The 16,817-nt window shown below is 37.7% G+C and overlaps 1 protein-coding gene across 1 annotated transcript in view; it reads left to right on the plus strand.

Annotated features, from left to right (window-relative positions):
* Nucleotides 1-16,526, plus strand: part of BEND2 (BEN domain containing 2) — a 58,330-nt gene extending 41,804 nt beyond the window's left edge. Inside the window, exons 13-17 of the mRNA XM_075999171.1 lie at nucleotides 4,992-5,192; nucleotides 6,268-6,389; nucleotides 8,764-8,992; nucleotides 11,070-11,273; nucleotides 16,110-16,526. Of these exons, the coding sequence (XP_075855286.1) occupies nucleotides 4,992-5,192; nucleotides 6,268-6,389; nucleotides 8,764-8,992; nucleotides 11,070-11,273; nucleotides 16,110-16,306 (953 nt within the window). The 3' untranslated portion in view covers nucleotides 16,307-16,526. The remainder of the gene's footprint in view (nucleotides 1-4,991; nucleotides 5,193-6,267; nucleotides 6,390-8,763; nucleotides 8,993-11,069; nucleotides 11,274-16,109) is intronic.
* Nucleotides 16,527-16,817: the final 291 nt, after the last annotated feature.

A 16,817-nucleotide genomic window follows, 5' to 3' on the forward strand; every position in this document is an offset into this window, starting at 1 on the left:
CTTGTGTTCATTTGTGTGTGAGAGTGTGTTTAGTTCTCTGTGGTGTTATGACTTGTTTAGGTTCAGGTGCTTACCACTCTAGTCATGGTGCAGAGCTGTCCCATTACATCTCGGAACCCTCTTATTGCCTTTTTATAACCACACTTACTCCATGTCCTTCCCTCCATGGCCTCATCCTTAACCCATCCAACTACCAGTGTGTTCTCCATCTTCATAATTTTGCTATTGAAAGAATGTTATATAAATGGACTCATATAGCATTTAACCTTTTGGGGTTGCCTTTGTTTCACGCAGCATAAATTCCTTGGAGTGTCATGCAAGTTTTTGCATGTATCAGTAGCTCCTTCCTTTTTATTGCTGAGTACTGTTTCATAGTATGGATGTACCATGGTTTGTTTATTTGTTCACCTGTTGAAAGACATCTGGATTGTGTCCAATTTTTGGCTATTACAAATAAAGCTGCTATGAGCACTAGTGTACAGGCGTTTGTGTGAACATGCTTTTTTCATTTCTCTGTGATAAATACCTAAGAGTACAATTAATTGCAGGGTGGTATAGTAATTGCATGTTTAGTTTTATAAGAAACTGTCAAATTATTTCCAGAGTGGCTATACCACTTTACATTCCCATCAGCAATGTAGGAGTGATTCAGTTCCTCTGCATCCTTACCAGTATTTGTTTTCACTGTTTTTTTATTTTAGTGATTCAGATAGTCATTCTGATAGGTATATGGTAATACTTCATTGTGGGTTTCATGTGCATTTGCCTTTGGTTATGATGTACATCTTTTCATGTTCTCATTTTCCATCTGTATATCCTTTTCTATGAAATATCTGTTCTTATGATAATGTTTGTTTTTTTTACTGCTATGTTTTAAGAAATTACTTAGATATTGTAGGTACTAGTCTTTTGTTGAATATGCAGTTTGCAAATATTTTCTTGTTTGCAGCTTTCTTTTTCATCTTCTCTACAGGCTTTTTGTTTTGTTTTGTTTGCAGAGAGAAAGTTTTTAATTTTCTTGAGCTCCAATTTATCAACTTTTCCTCTCATGGACTGTGCTTTTGGTGTCAAATCTATGAACTCTGCCTAGTTTTCGATCCTAAATTTTTTCTCATCTTTTTTTCAAGTTTTATATTTTTATAACTAATATCTAAGTTGTGATCCATTTTGAGTTTTCAGTTTTATATAAGGTATGAGGTTCAAGCTGTGGTTATTATTATTATTATTTTGCCTATGGGTATATAATTGCTGCAGTACCATTTTTTGAGTGGCTATCTTTCCTCCATTGAATTGCTTTTGCACCTTAATAAAAAATCAGTTAGGCAACCAGGTGCAATGGCTCACACCTGTAATACAGTGCTCTAGGAGGCTGAGGAGGGAGGATTGCTTGAGGCCAAGGGTTTAAGACCAGCCTGAATAATATAGTGAGACCCCATCTTTACAAAAAGTTAAAAAAATTAGCCACGTGTGTTGGTATGTGCTTGTAGTCCTAGCTACCCAATGGCTGAGGTGAGGGAATTGCTTGAGCCCAGGAGTTGGAGGTTACAGTGAGTTATCATGGCACTGCACTCCAGCCTGCATGATAGAGCATGACCCTGTCTCTAAAAAAAAAATTATAAAAATTCAATTAGGAATATTTATGTGAGTCTATTTGTGAGTTTCTTGTTGTATTCCACTGATCTGTGTTTCTATTCCCTGCCAAATCACATGGTCATGACTACTGTTGTTATACAGTAAGCCTTAATATCAGGTAGAGTGATCCCCTTCTACTTTATTCTTCTTTTTCAAAATTATTTTAGCTATTTTGGGTCCTGTGTCTTTCCTTATTAATCCTAGAATAGCCTTGTTTATGTTTTCAAAAAGCTTTCTGGGATTTTGATAGGAATTGCAGTAAATCTACAGATCAATTTGGGGAGAATTGACATCTGTGGTATGTTGAGTCATCTTATCCATGAGCATTCTATATTTGTTCATTTATTAAGGTCTTCTCTAATTTCTTTTATCAGCATTTTGTAACTTTTATACTACAGGTACTGTACATGTTTTAAAAATTTTACCTAAGTATTTAATTTTCCTTAGAGAGATTGTAAATGGTATTTTTAAAATTTTGTTTTAAACATTGTTAATATATAAAAAGGAGCTTCGATTTTAAGTATCGATCTTGTATTCTGTGACCTCACTGAACTCACTTGCTGGTTTTAGGAGTTTTCCTGGTCTTTTGGGGGTTTTTTTGGTCAATTCCCTGAGATTTTCTGTATAGCCAATTATTAGGCCATTTGCAAATAAGGAACCATTTTATTTCTTTCTGTACAATCTGTATGCCTTTTTTTCCTTTGTCTTGCCTTATTGCACTGGCTGTAACTTCTGGTGTCATTTAATAAGAGTGGTGAGAGTGGATATCCTTGCCTTGTTTCTGATCTTAGGGGGAACTCATCAGTGTTTTGCCATTTAGTATGATGTTAACTGTAGGTTTTTAGTAGATATTCTTCATTAAGATGAGGTAGTTTCCCTCTATTCCTAACTCACAGAGTTTTTGGTTTTTTTTATCATTAATGAGTCTTGGATTCAATGTCCACATGATTTCTCTTGTTTAGCCTGCTGATATATTGGCTTGTGTTGATTGATTTTGCAGTGTTGAACCAGCCTTGCATAACTGGAATAAATCCTAATTGGTCAGGGTATCCCTCCTAATTATGGTGAGTTTGACATGACACACATTACAAGTGGCACTGTTTGACCTATATTCATCAACATCCTTGATACAAGCTAGTGGAAACTGTTCGTTTTCTACTATTTTGAGGCCTGGTTTTAGGTGATATTCAGAATGGTGACTAACATTTGTTGAGTGCTTATCATATGCAAGCCACTGTGCCAATCAGCTGATGTGCCTCTTCTCTACTTACATTTAAAATGACCCCATGATGTTGGCACTTTTATATCCCCCATCCCTGAGGTCACAGAGCTGGTGAGTGGTACTCACCAGTTCTCTCTGACTTTAAAGCTTGTGTTTCTCACTGGTTTGCTGTACTGCCAGCCAAGCCATAGTGGGAGAGAAGAAAGGACCCCAAGCTCTGTGGCCTCCAAGGGCAAGCCTTCCAAATATTTTATAGTTCTTTTGTGTTTGTGACTCAACTTCTGAGCAGCTTATCTCTTATTACTATCCTAGAGCAGAGATCTGGAAACCTTTTCTGTAAAGGGCTAGTTAGTATTGTTTGTCACAACTACTTACCTCTGCTGTTGTAACACAAAAGCATCCCATAGGTAAATGAATGGGCATGGCCGTGTACCAGTGCACCCATGTGCCAATGCAGCTTCATTCACACAGACAAGTGGAGGGGTGGGCTGGTGGACCTGTAGTTTGCTGACTCCTGTCCTAGAAGAGAGCCTTTTTCTTTAAATTATGTTGTTACCTGAACCAGAAGAAACTTCAAACATTGCTCTGTTTGTACCAAAATGGGCATTCTGATACACTGTTGTTAGAAGCATACATTGTTGCAAGCTTTCTAAAGGGTAATTTGTATAAAAATCCATAAAAATATTTGTGCCGGTTGATTCAGTAATTTCACTTCTATCTGAAAGTATAGTAAAAAATTTACATAAAACTTTTAGTACAAGAATATCCTTTACAGAATTGTGAAAAATTGGAAAAGGAAACAGACAATAGGGAATTAGTCATGTGACTTAGGTATATCCACAGCATACGAGGCAGTAAAGTCTTAATGGTTGAGAACACAGGCACTCGAGTCCACTGTCTGGGTTCAAATCCCAACTCTGTATCTTACTAACCTTGTGACCTTTAGCCACTTTGCTAACCTAAATATTGGTTTCTTCAATGACAAAAATAATAGTATCTACTTCATGGAATTGTGAGGATCAAATGGGACAATGCATTAAAGCCCTGGACACAATGCATAGGACATCAATACAAGATAAATATCTCCTGTCAGGAAAATCATGATGACAGGGATGCAGACTGAAAAAAAAGAAGAGGAAGAAGAAAGCAGAGAAATGCTCAAAATATAATGTTAACTGAAAAATCAAGATTCAAACTATACGTAAAGTATGATTTCAATTTTGTATTTCAAAAAGGAAATAGGAGAAAGAATGGAAGACAGTAGCAAAATATTAATGGTTCAGAGTACTTGGCTTATAAATAGACAGACTTAGATTTGAAAATGGGTTCCGCAACTAGCTGTGTGACCTTGTTCAAATAACTTAGCTTCCCTGGGCCTCAGTTTCCTCCTCTGGTAAGTGGGAATAATGGTGAAATTGCTAGAATGATGAATCTGAGCTTATAGATGTAAAATATTTAGCATAGTGCTTGATAATATAGTAGCTACTAATAAATGCTAGCTATTTGAAAGTTTTCGTAATTATCCCCACCCATACTTTCCAAATTGTCTTCAGGGAACATATACTCACTCAGTAATATGGCTCTCAGTGTACTTTTATTTATTTATTTTAGAGACAAGGTCTTGCTCTGTCACCCAGGCTGGAGTGCAGTGGCACCATCATAGCTCACTGCAGCATTGGACTCCTGGGCTCAAGTGATCCTCCTGCCTCAGCCTCCTGAGTAGCTAGGACTAAAAGTGCACACTACCACACTTGGCTGATGTTTTAAATTTTGTAGAGACAGGGTCTTGCTATGTTGCCCAGGCTGGGGAGTGTACTTTTAGAGTATAAAAGGGAGCAATGAGAACTAAGAGAAACGTGTTTACATATGTACCTACAGCTTAACAATTAAATTTATTCAAGCCAATGAACAGATTAGTTTAGATACAGCAAGTTCAAGATTAGCAAAGATGAAGAATGTTGACAGGCAGATGGCATCAGCGAGACCCATTTAAGGAAAAGAAGGGATAAGCATAGAAATAAATTCACCCAAATAGAAATTTTTGAGTTAGAAATCAGTGTTTAATTCTCTTGGGCATGGTTAGGATATCCTTGCAAGATAAAAGCAAGGATTTTCCTTTCTTCCTGTATTTTTAAAGGATATCTTGGTGATCCAAAAAGAAATGTCAAGATGCTTACAATTCATTTGGTGACTGCACAAAAGAAGATCAAACCTAAGAATGCAGCCCGCTTCTTGGTTCGTAATTTGTTCACCAAGGACATCCTGATTTGCAGCTCTGTGAGTGCCAATTCACAAGGCCGCCAACGCCTAGATCCAAACAAAATGGCTGCACTAAGAGGTATGCATATGTAAAGTTGTAATGGAATCTTGTTTGTATCATCATTTGGTCATATAATGAATGTTATTGGCAGTCGAAGAAATAACAATGAAGCCTGTGTAAATCCAAGAACTGTTCATCTTTTAATTTTTTGATAAGAACAAAACTTACCCATTGACTAGTTCAATAAGACAAGCCTTATTGATTATAGTTGCTTATGGTTAGTACTAAGTCAATTCTTTAGCACTGGAACTTGCTACTAAAAAAATACTGAAAAAGCCTTCCCCCACCCCCAAAAAGGTGGGGGAATACAACAGACTTTTCAGTGCTCGTGAACGGCAACACAGAAATAAGAGTTCATGATTGGTCCACTACAGCCTCCTGCCTTCTTGCTTCTAGAAATGTGTATTGAGGTCCATCCTAGAACTCATGGGTACTGAGGATACCACAATGAATAAGTATTTCTGCATGCAAGGAGCTCACAGTCTGAAAAGTGACACGGTGATGGAAACATAAATTCCAGTCTAATGGTATAATGTGGGGGAGGCTCAGAGCAGAGCAGCTTTGAGGGCGTTCAGGAAGGCTTGGCTAGAGACAAGACATTTGAGCTAAATTCTGAAGGACTCCTTACTCAGCTAAGGGGAATAGGAAGGTGTTCTAGGCCGAGGGGACAGCTTCTGGGGGAGATAGACATGGTAAGTACACAGATGAATAGACGCTGGTGTAGTAATGTTTGCAATAATACTATTTTCTCTTTATGTGTTTCCTTTTCTTTTTAGTTCTGATTTATCCACTGGGTTACCAAATGGTCCGAGCACCCTCAAAGAATTGACTTTTGGGTACACACTTATTTTTTTTTAAGCACCAAGACATCAGTATTGGCTCCCTCTGTCAGTTTTAGGGGATCTCACAGTAGAGGAAGTGAGATAATTCGGCAAAGCATCCTCATTGGGTGGAATTTCTAAACTTTCAGAATGAGTCAGAGAAAAGAATGACAATTATAAAGAGAAAACTCAAGTATTTATTTTAAATAAAAATATCTTGTTTCTTCATTAATTTTGTACTAATTTTTGTGAATACTTTCTGCTGTTTATAGAATATCTGGCAAGAATTTTTCCCAACTATGATTTGAGTGAACATGGAAAAGATTGGAAAGAGTGTATGTCTGATATCAGTTCTCTGATCCGCTATTTATGTTCTGAAAACAAAAGACTACAAGTAAGTTATTTTTCATCTAAATATGGTAACTGCTACATAAGTTCATGCTGTATACACTCCAGAACTGTTAGCATGACACACAGTATCTTCAGGCCATGTGCTAAAATCTCATTTACTTAATTTAGGGGGCAAGAGATGTTCTTTCAAAAGCATACTGCCTGTTTATTTTACTTGTTTTATATTTATGCTATATAAAAATATCCTAAAGATAAATCAAATATAGTGTTATAATTAGCATATTTGAAGCCAAGGACAATACTGGAAAAAAGTTTCAGCTAACAAGATATTTGGCAAACTTTTTTCAGTATCTCACTGGGGAACACAAAAGGCTGTGTGTATTCCCTTGTGGCGCAGGAGAAAACACAGGCTCTTCATTACTTGTGTACTCTCAGTGCTGGCGGAACCTGGTGAAAATAATGCATGCCATGAGGTTAAACTAGCACAGATATTTTATAACCTCTATAGTTATGTGGTAACAAGAATCTGGTTTCTCTCTCATCCATTCTATCTTCAAAGTACATTAGAGATTATTTTTTTTAACCAATAAATGGGCCACTTGGGAAGTGTCATACCTGTTGTCTTCTGATGAAGTATTTATCTTAATGACAATTCCGAATTTCCACCAACCTCTCTGAAAACCCCATTCTATTCTCACCATGTCTAGTCACTCCTGTGTCTCTAGAGTAAGTTTATGGAAACTATTTGCCAAGACTATTTGTAGCCGAGCTTATGTTTTCCTGGTGAACGGGTTGATTTCAGTGATAGCTCAAGCACCATCTGTCTGAAACCCAATCTGCTTATTTTTAACATTCCATTTTATAGCCTTCAAAAATTGCACCCTAAACAATTTGAATGTAAAATGAAGATACTGCCTGGAAAATGGTTATTTGCATATTTGCTTAGGCGTCAGAAGAGAAGCAGCATCTGCCACGTGCCTGCTGTATGATTGACTGGGAATGGGACAGGTCCTTGCCACTAAAAGTGGGTCTGCAGCCCGGCAAGCTTGTGAGAACTGCAGTCTTGTGTTGCATGCCTTACTCACTGAGCAGAATTTGTATGTTAGCAAGAACCCCCCTCCAGGTGATTCATGTGCATGTTAAAATTGGAGAAGCCCCAAGCCAGAGCAGTGGTGATCAACCCTGGTTGCATGTTAGAATCACACGAGACACGTTTAGAAATAGTTACTGATGCCCAAGCTCCCCCATTCCACCATCAGAGATTCCAGTTGAATTTGCTGAGGGTGGGGCCCAGCACAGCCATTTTTTTTAAATTATCACTAGGGTAATTCAAATGTGTAGCCAGATTTGAAAGCCACTAGGAAAAGAGAAAACACATAAACAAAACATTAAAAACAAACAAAAAGTTGTCATCCTCAACAAACTAATTTATTTTTTTTTTTTTTTTTTTTTTTTTTTTTTTTTTTTTTTTTTTTTTTTTTTTTTGAGACAGAGTCTCACTTTTGTTGCCCAGGCTAGAGTGAGTGCCGTGGCGTCAGCCTAGCTCACAGCAACCTCAAACTCCTGGGCTCAAGCGATCCTTCTGCCTCAGCCTCCCGAGTAGCTGGGACTACAGGCATGTGCCACCATGCCCGGCTAATTTTTTATATATATATCAGTTGGCCAATTAATTTCTTTCTGTTTATAGTAGAGACGGGGTCTCGCTCTTGCTCAGGCTGGTTTTGAACTCCTGACCTTGAGCAATCCGCCCGCCTCGGCCTCCCAAGAGCTAGGATTACAGGCGTGAGCCACAGCGCCCGGCCGAACTAATTTATTTATTCATGAAATGTTTATTATGCACTGCATTTGTGTCAGCAATTCTCGTTCAGTTCGTTAGACAGAGCTACCAAGTCCCCCAAGAAGCAGCAGGTCATGACAGCCTTTGGTGGCACAAATAAATTTAATAAATGAACCCAGAATATTTCACATAAAGAATTCTAAATATGTTTTCCAACATCTACTAAGTGAAGTATCATAAGAATGAAAAAACAAGCACCACATGTACTCACCATCAAATTGGACTAATTGATCAACACTTATGTACACATATAGTAGTAACATTCATCTGGTGTTGGGCAGATGGGAGGGGAAGGAGGGAATGGATATATACACACCTAATGGGTGCAGTGCACACAGTCTGGGGGGTGGACACGCTTGAAGCTCTGACTCCAGCAGGGCAAAGGCAATATATGTAACCTAAACAGTTGTACCCCCGTAATATGCTGAAAAAGAAATGATATCACAGTTTATTTACTTTCAAAATTGATAATGACCACAGTCACAACAAATTTTAATCCCTCAATTTTCTAAACAAAACTCTTGAAAAGTAATGAATGAAAAGACATTTTGTTTATAGATCCAGTTTTGTGTTTCAACAGAACACTGTTGGCAAAAATAAAGGCCCTACCAACCCTGGTGAACCAGCATCTGCAGATTTGAATGGTAAAAGGGGTAGTGTTCACAGTAAAGGCCATTCTTCGTTACCTTTGCAAACGAGCACCTGGAACACAAGAGAAAATGGGGCTTCTCAGCAGCCCAGTAATGCTATTTCTAAAGAAATGAAAAATCCTTCCATTGGTAACTCTACAGCACCTGAAGAAACACTGAGTGAGTTTTAAAAATAAGTTCTTTTGCTGATAAATGTTGAATCTGGGTGATGCATTTATGTATTATTATATTTTTGTATTTGTATTTTTATCATTGTATTATTCTGTTTACTTTTATGTATGTTTGAAAAATTTCATAAGAAAGCAAAACAATTTAACCTCTTATATTAATGAGTTAATGAAATATAGATGCCTACTTCTCAGACTGGTTGCTTTTAGTGTGAAGCCAAATCTGTTATTTTTCCTGCACAAAGCAGCTCTGTGCCGACTCATCCGACACATGTGAGCGCTCTGATGAGGCACCATCCTTCACAGCTAGGACGAAGTTCTTATTCTCTGTGTGCCTGCCTGGCACGTTGCAGGTGCTCAATAAGGATGTTTGGCATAAATTAATGAACCCCTTTCCTTAGAACATTGTGTTCCCACTGCTAAGCTGGCTGTTGAAGGAGCGTCCTGCTTTGATTAGTACTGTGTGGCAGTGGTTCAATAGGTGACTGTGCCACCTGCCATTCATGTGTCACAGTGCATCTTCCCCGGGATGCTACTAGTGTATGGCACCTGAGGCAACAAAACTTGATTCTGTCTTTACCCTGCCCCCATGTTAACCCTAACTAGAACATTACCTGGGATCCCATTCAAACAGAATTATTGAAATGACATATCTTTATATTATTTTTACCATTATAAAAGCAATCTAACTACTGTATTTGTTAAGGTTCTACACTGTAGAAACAACAACAAAAATCACCGGACCTGTAGCTCCCATATTTAAAAAAACAAAGAACAAATCGAGCCTCAGGCAGACAGGAACCAGAGCAGCCCCAAGACTGTGGGAAAGAGAAAGAATTGCATCTGGAGAGCTTGGGTCACATGTCTCTAACCCTCCCTCAGCTATAACGAGGGACAGGCCAACTGTGAGCCAAGCAAGCCACCATAGTTTGTGTGTAGTCTGTTGCACATGAAACATTATGATCTCCATATAATCACTCTCCTTCTCTAACATAATATGTATATGTTTTTCCTCAAAAATCGACAACCTTCATAATCGTTGCTCTCAATAGGTTTATAACATTCCATTGAGTAAGTGTACCCCAATTTATTTAACTACCTTTCTCTTTTTTGAAGGTTTTTGGGAGGGGAATTATAAATCACACTAACACAAAAAATCTTCATTTGGACAGCTTTTTCTATATTTTGGATTACTTTCTTAAGTTAGGGTCTCAGAAATTGAATTACCAGGGTAAAGAGTATTGACATTTTTTTCTGATCCATTGATAAATGTTGCTTGGTTAATCTCCTAGAGTTAAGTGAGGTATGTCTTTGGACTCATCGAATGCGTTTCTAAATAATCTCTCTTGGTAAATGCTGAATCTGGATGATTCAGCAGTTATACTGCCACCCATTAAATGATGGATGTTCTGAGATGAAAAATAATGTTTATTGACTTGTAAGAATCATAGTGTATTTCTCTAATATATTTTCTTCAACAAATAATTCCTTTATTGTACGTAAAATATAATATTTTTCAAATATGATTCATCGAATCACTATGGACTGAAGTTGATGATTAAGCTGCAGAGTTGAGAAGTGAAAACAGGTTTAAAATTTATTTTTCAGTTCAAATAAGGTATCTAAAATACATTATGTAAGATGAATCAGCAGTCTGTTGATTTTTGAATGAGTTTAATACTAAATAAAAAACCTACATTTTAATACTTATAAATATTTCAGCAAGAATCATGGTGCTTATTTTTTAAAAAGCTTTCTTATAAGTAGGGAAACAATGCATTAAAATTACTAATTTGTTACTAAATGTAATTTTAAAACTTATATCCTGAAAGGTAGCAGAATACTAAATCTTCCTCTTGAACATGGGAGCATGTGTAATCACAGTAGCAGTGATTTCTACTCATCTCTCATGCTGTCTTATAATCCACTAAAAACAAGGCTTTACATTCTTTTAACTTCTTGAATTCTTGAGCCAAAAAATTCAGAAAAGTCAACCTATTACAGCCTTTTAAAAACAATGCAACCTAACATCTGCCATGAAAATTGACATCTTTTGCTTTTGCTCCTAGATTATTTTGGAAATCCACGTAGAAATATACAGATGCCATATTCAGTACTGAGTACAGCAAAAGAGAAGTCTCGCCCAGCGCTGTCAGCCAGATACCTTATTCGTAACCTGTTCTCTGAGGACGTCCTGGTCAAAAGTAATGTCTATGGCAATCTGGGGCGTGGCGTGAGTGCCCTTAACCCCAATAGGATCAGCGCTCTCCGAGGTTTGTTACATGTAGAGTATGTCACAATAAATAAAGGCTAATTGTGTTGTAGAAGAAGAGCAGAAAGAAAAGTCCATTCAGTGCGTTTATGTTCTGAGGAGAGATGGAGCTCATATTAAGTCCTCATTAGCGTCTAACAAGGAACAGGTTCATGAATTGCATTTCTCTTTGTATTTGGGTTCTTAGGGCTAATTGCTCTGTCTCGAATGGCTTTACTAGAACAGGAAAGATGTTATTGAAGGTGGCTCCCTGCTCTGGACTGCCAGGGGTATGGGGACTCAAACACCTTCATTGACAGGATCAAGGTGGAAGCTGCAGGGCTTCGTCAGTTTGCAGAAGTATCAACAATAGCAGAGAAGGTTAATATGCTAAGTTTTTCTTGTGCTCATTAGCATCATATAGTCTCTATCACATAGGTAAATGAAGTAATAAAGCTTCCAAAAACAATTCTGTGAAATCTTAAATTTGGACAAAGCAGGAAGCAGAATATTTCCTTGTGTCACTGGTACCCAGCAAAGATGTAGCTCTGAACCCCAATCTAGCTCAGTTGGCTCTTTGGTTCCTACCTTCATAATCACACATTTTCATATCCAATAAATTCAAACAGCACTGGTGTTTCAGACTAAAGAAACCTGGTTTACAGCTCCTTCTGTAAGCATTTGCTAGCATCTAACCCAATTGTTTTCAAACTTCTTTTTTGCTGCAATCCATAACAAGAAATACATTTTACATTGTGACACTAAGTACACGGCTCTGTGTGTGTGTGTGTGTGTGATTTTTAAAAAAAACAAAGCAGAAGTTTCACAAACAGGATTTACTCTATGAGTGTGGCATTTCAATGTTTTCTGCTCTATTACATTTCTTTTTTAAGGTTTGCAATCGCTGATTTCGTGACCTAGTAATTGATCACAACTTGCAATTCAAACATCACTGAGATAACCCATAAGACAAAAAAACCCAAACCCAATTTCTCTTACCTTATGGTAAAAACAGTTTGTAGCCAATTCTGAAATGAACATGTTCATAGAAGAAATAACATCTTTCTAATTAATTTTTTTTATTGTGAGGAAAAATGTAACTTTTATAGTTCTTTAATATATGGAATAGATTAATTCCTTCAAAGTTGATGAAAAATATTTTCCTAAGTATTTTATCTTGTTTTATATCTTACTGAATTATATTAAAATCAGGAAGCTGTCTTTTGCAGTAAAAAATATTCAACATGCATTTGACATACTATCCACATAGAGCAGATTTTAACAAATTCCCCATAAGACTCAAAGTTCCATTGCTTTGTAGAAGGGCAGTCATGTAAAGTTAGTTCAGTAGCGAGAAAACAGTAGAGTCATTGTTTTTCCTGAGGGGCAGAGTCAGGCCCAAGGAGTAGAAGCTGACAAGGAAGCATATTTCACTTTAATATTAGGATAAAATGAACTTGGAGAATGAAAAGAGTCAGAAAGCAAAGGCTGGGTGACCAGCAATGAGAGGTGAGGGAAGACCCTGCACTTGTGGGAGGACTGGGCTTATGGCTTCCATATAATTTCTGTAATAGTATTACTTAATTTTAAACGAGTTCAAACATACAGAAATGTATAGAAAAGAATATAATAATATAATAAACACCTGTCCACCCATCACTGATATAAACCTTTTGCCTTTTGTGCTCCAGGTTTTTAATTTAAAAAAATAATAAAGCATTACTGCTATAATTAATACTCCAAGCCATCAACCCTTTCCCCTCTCCTGCTCCCCAGAAGTAATCACTCCAAGTCCTGGAGTTGGTATATCATTCCCATGTGTGCTTTATACTTTTGCTACCTATGTTAATAGACCCATAAATAATATATAATATTCTAGTTGTTTTCATGTACATTTTTTGTACATTTTTGCACATTTTTTTTATCACTCACCATTATGTTTTTGAGACTTGTTCATACATTTGAACTGCTGATTGGTATCCCATCCAATGAATAAACCAATTTATTCTTCTAGTCTAATATCATTTCCCCTAAGATTTTGTTATTTGGGGGAGTTAAGTATCACAGAGTATAATTTATATGGAGGAAGTTAGTAGGCTGCAGATTTGCAATCAGTGAACAACTCTCACTCCTTAAACCCCCTATGCATGTCTTCATATTACAGAACTATAAAATCTTAGCAATAGGAAGTGCTTTACAAGCCCTCTAATACAACATTCAGCCCAGAGCAGGAATTATTATCTCAGCTTCGACATAGAGTCGCCTCCCCTGGGCTTGAACATTTCCATTGGTAAGGCTGCCTCTGTCTCTCAGTAAGGCAGTCCACTGCGTTTTCAGGGAGCTCCAATTCATAGGAAAGTCATTCCTCCTAGTGACTCAAAATGTACCTCCCTGTAAGTCATACACATTTGTCCTGGCCTTCAAGTAGTTAATGACAGCTATTACTTCCTCCTGGGCCTTTAGGAGATAATAACTACACCTCCTTTCCCTCCCTTTTAAGTTCAGAACCAAGTGAGAGACAGCCACTCAAATCAGGCAAGTGGAGATAAAAATAGCAGCTTTATTCTTGAACCATACGTGCTCAATTCATCTAAACTTTCCAATGTAAAGATCTCCCCCCATGGAAGTGCAAGGGTTGAAAGGAAGTGTTCCACCCAACCTTTTCCCGCTTAAGCCTTACACTTTCACGGTGAAATATCACCATTTCCTTCCATAATTCCTCACATAAATATCCTGATCCTTCATGATCTAATGACTACCTTCAGGTGATACAATAGTACTATTACCTATTATTTAGGCCGTTAATGCAGCCTAAAATGGCACTTGCCATTTTAAAATTTATGGTCAACTGAGACCCCTAGATCTTTTTTTCTATATACTGACACTTATCCAGTACTTATATTGTTAGTATTCAGGCTGTTACCATTTATACTATTAGTATTTTTTTAATGTAAATGTAGAAAAAATATGAATATAAAAATATTTATTCCTCCTGCATTTTATCCTGTTAGTGTAGGTCAGCATTCCCCAAGTTGTGTTTTTCCAAGATAGCTGAGTATTAATAGGTATTTTGTGAATGAAGTACCTTTTAGTCAAAGGGTTAGGAAAGACCTTAAACCTCAGTCAATAGGTAGTTTTCAGGGTTTCACTTGACTCTTAGTTTTGTTTTATTTTGTTTTTTTTTAAAGAGGCAGGGTCTTGCTCTGTCACCCAGGCTGGTGTGCAGTGGCATGATTGTAACAGCCTCCCTAGTAGCCAGGACTACAGGTGCACACCACCATACCCAGCTAATTTTAATTAATTAATTAATTATTTTTGTAGAGAGGGGGTCTTGTTATATTGCCCAGGCTGGTCTCAAACTCCTGGCCTCAAGTGATCCTTCCACTTCAGCCTCCCAAAATGCTGGGATTATAGGTGCGAGCCATTGACTCTGAGCCTGGCTGACTCTGAGATTTAACACGTTTTGAATGCCTTTAAGTGTCAAGCCCACCCGGATCTCCCCATTCCTGACCGTTGACCCTCTGTTGTCTTAAGCACTGCCACCTCCTTCATTTATGGGACCCGCCAACATGGCTGCATCTAGAACCTTTGAATCTGTGAAAGGATGTTCCGTGTGTCTTTACTGTGGGATTTTTCAGAGCACTGAATATGCTTATATGCAATGTAAATCTCCAAGTGGGGACTAACTCCGGAGTGTAGCATTGCCCATTTGCGCAACCAGAACCTTTTCCCCCAAGAAATTTTTTATGACTAGGATTTCAGAGAACACACTTTGGGAAACGCCAACCAATTTAGGCTCCTTGTTGCTACCTGTTGAAAGCTTTGCCAGTGCTGTATTTGTCTTCCAGTGTCTTTATTATCCCTCCCAGCTTTGCTGTCATGGGCAGACGGGACAAGCATTCTTTCCATAACTTATTTTTGGTTAATAAAAACATTTAGCAGGATAGAGCTGGATACTGAATCCAATGACATACCACAAAAGCCTCTTTCCAGGCTACCCCTGATCTACTCATTAGTCCTTTGGACATGAAAGCCTTTTAACCTTGACAAAAAGGTTTAAGCCTTGTTAAAAAATTTGGATATCTGCTGTATTTATGGCATTGTCCTGATTTATTGGCCTATTAACCCTATCGAAAAACTAATGAAATTAATGCTGACCTGTAGAGGTCACCAGATCCTTTTCTAAGGCATTAAGACTCAAAGGCACTTAGGCAATTACCTAACAAAGTATCCAAGGGCAACGCTGCTCTTCTAATAAGCACCTCTCTTCCCCACCTCTTCCTTTGTCTGTCCTCCCACTTTCTGCTAAGAGTGCTCCTTGAATTCTGTTACTCTGTCACCTTCCCTTATAGGGAAGTCTTTCTTTGACTGCAAGATCTAAAGAACCCTGATTCCTTTTGTTAGAGATAAATCTAGCAGTACTAAAAAAGTCAGCAGTTACAACTTCTTGCCTCTCCAAGTATGAAGACACTGCTGCCTCATGTGCATTACAGAGGCTTAGCATGTCTCTTTTTGAAATGATGAGTGACATGCTAGATGCATGTTTGATACATTTAAGAATAAGAAAAGTTGACCATCAGTTCTCAAGACAGTAGAGGGTTTCTATCCTGGTATGTAGCAAGATCATGGGAGATTGTTGCTTCATTGTGATTTAAGAATGGTGCTATTTCATATAATAATCCTTTTAGATTAGAAAATTTGTTCAGCTAAATTAATAATGATTATAGTCCATGTGTTCTATTTAGTTAAAGTCTTAATGACCCTTTCAAGACACAGTAGTAGAATTAAGGTTGAATAGATTCATTTCTCTGAGAAGTGATTTCCAAGTAACTGTTGTGTTTTGGGACTTTACCACCAGAATTTCTCCAAGATGTCTACCCGACTTGTGATCTATCGGAAACCGGGCATGACTGGAAGTTGTGTGTGACAGCGATCAACAGCTGTATCCGTAGCCTCAGATATGACCTCAAGAAGTCCATAGCCAAATCCAAGAAGCTTGCAGCAGCGACCCCTTCAGCAGAGTCAAAGCCAAAAGATACTGCCTCAACTGACTGAAGTACCTGAATGTCAACTGTCTAAATTCTTTAAGCTGTTACATCATTTTGTATGTTTCTCAAGTTATAATTCCAAAATTAGCCTTTTGTAGTGGCAAAGTAATTTTGCACTCACACCTGAAAAAATAGGCAAAGCTGTTTTTCTGCCTGTTAGGGAGGGAATTGCATTAGGAAGACATGTGATGCTTCATTTCTGGAATGCAGGGGTGGCCAGTATTTTGATGAGAACCTCTGATGGAGGTAATGGGAGAGAATGCTTCATGGTGGTCATTGCTGCTGAATGGAGAGTAAGAAGAGCAGCACACTTAGCACTTACTGATAGATAAAATCTGATTGTCAGTGAGTTATGAAGAGAACTGTAGTTAGAAAAAGCATAATGCCAAGTGTAGAAACATGCACATAGTAGACACAGTATTCTCCAGGTGAATAGTAACTATAGAGCTTAGGTTTAAACTCTGCTGATTCAGAAGCAAGGGTTTGGTTTACATGCAATCAGAACACCACAGTGGCTT

The sequence above is a fragment of the Microcebus murinus genome, chromosome X (genome assembly GCF_040939455.1).
Source record: "Microcebus murinus isolate Inina chromosome X, M.murinus_Inina_mat1.0, whole genome shotgun sequence".
NCBI lineage: Eukaryota > Metazoa > Chordata > Mammalia > Primates > Cheirogaleidae > Microcebus > Microcebus murinus.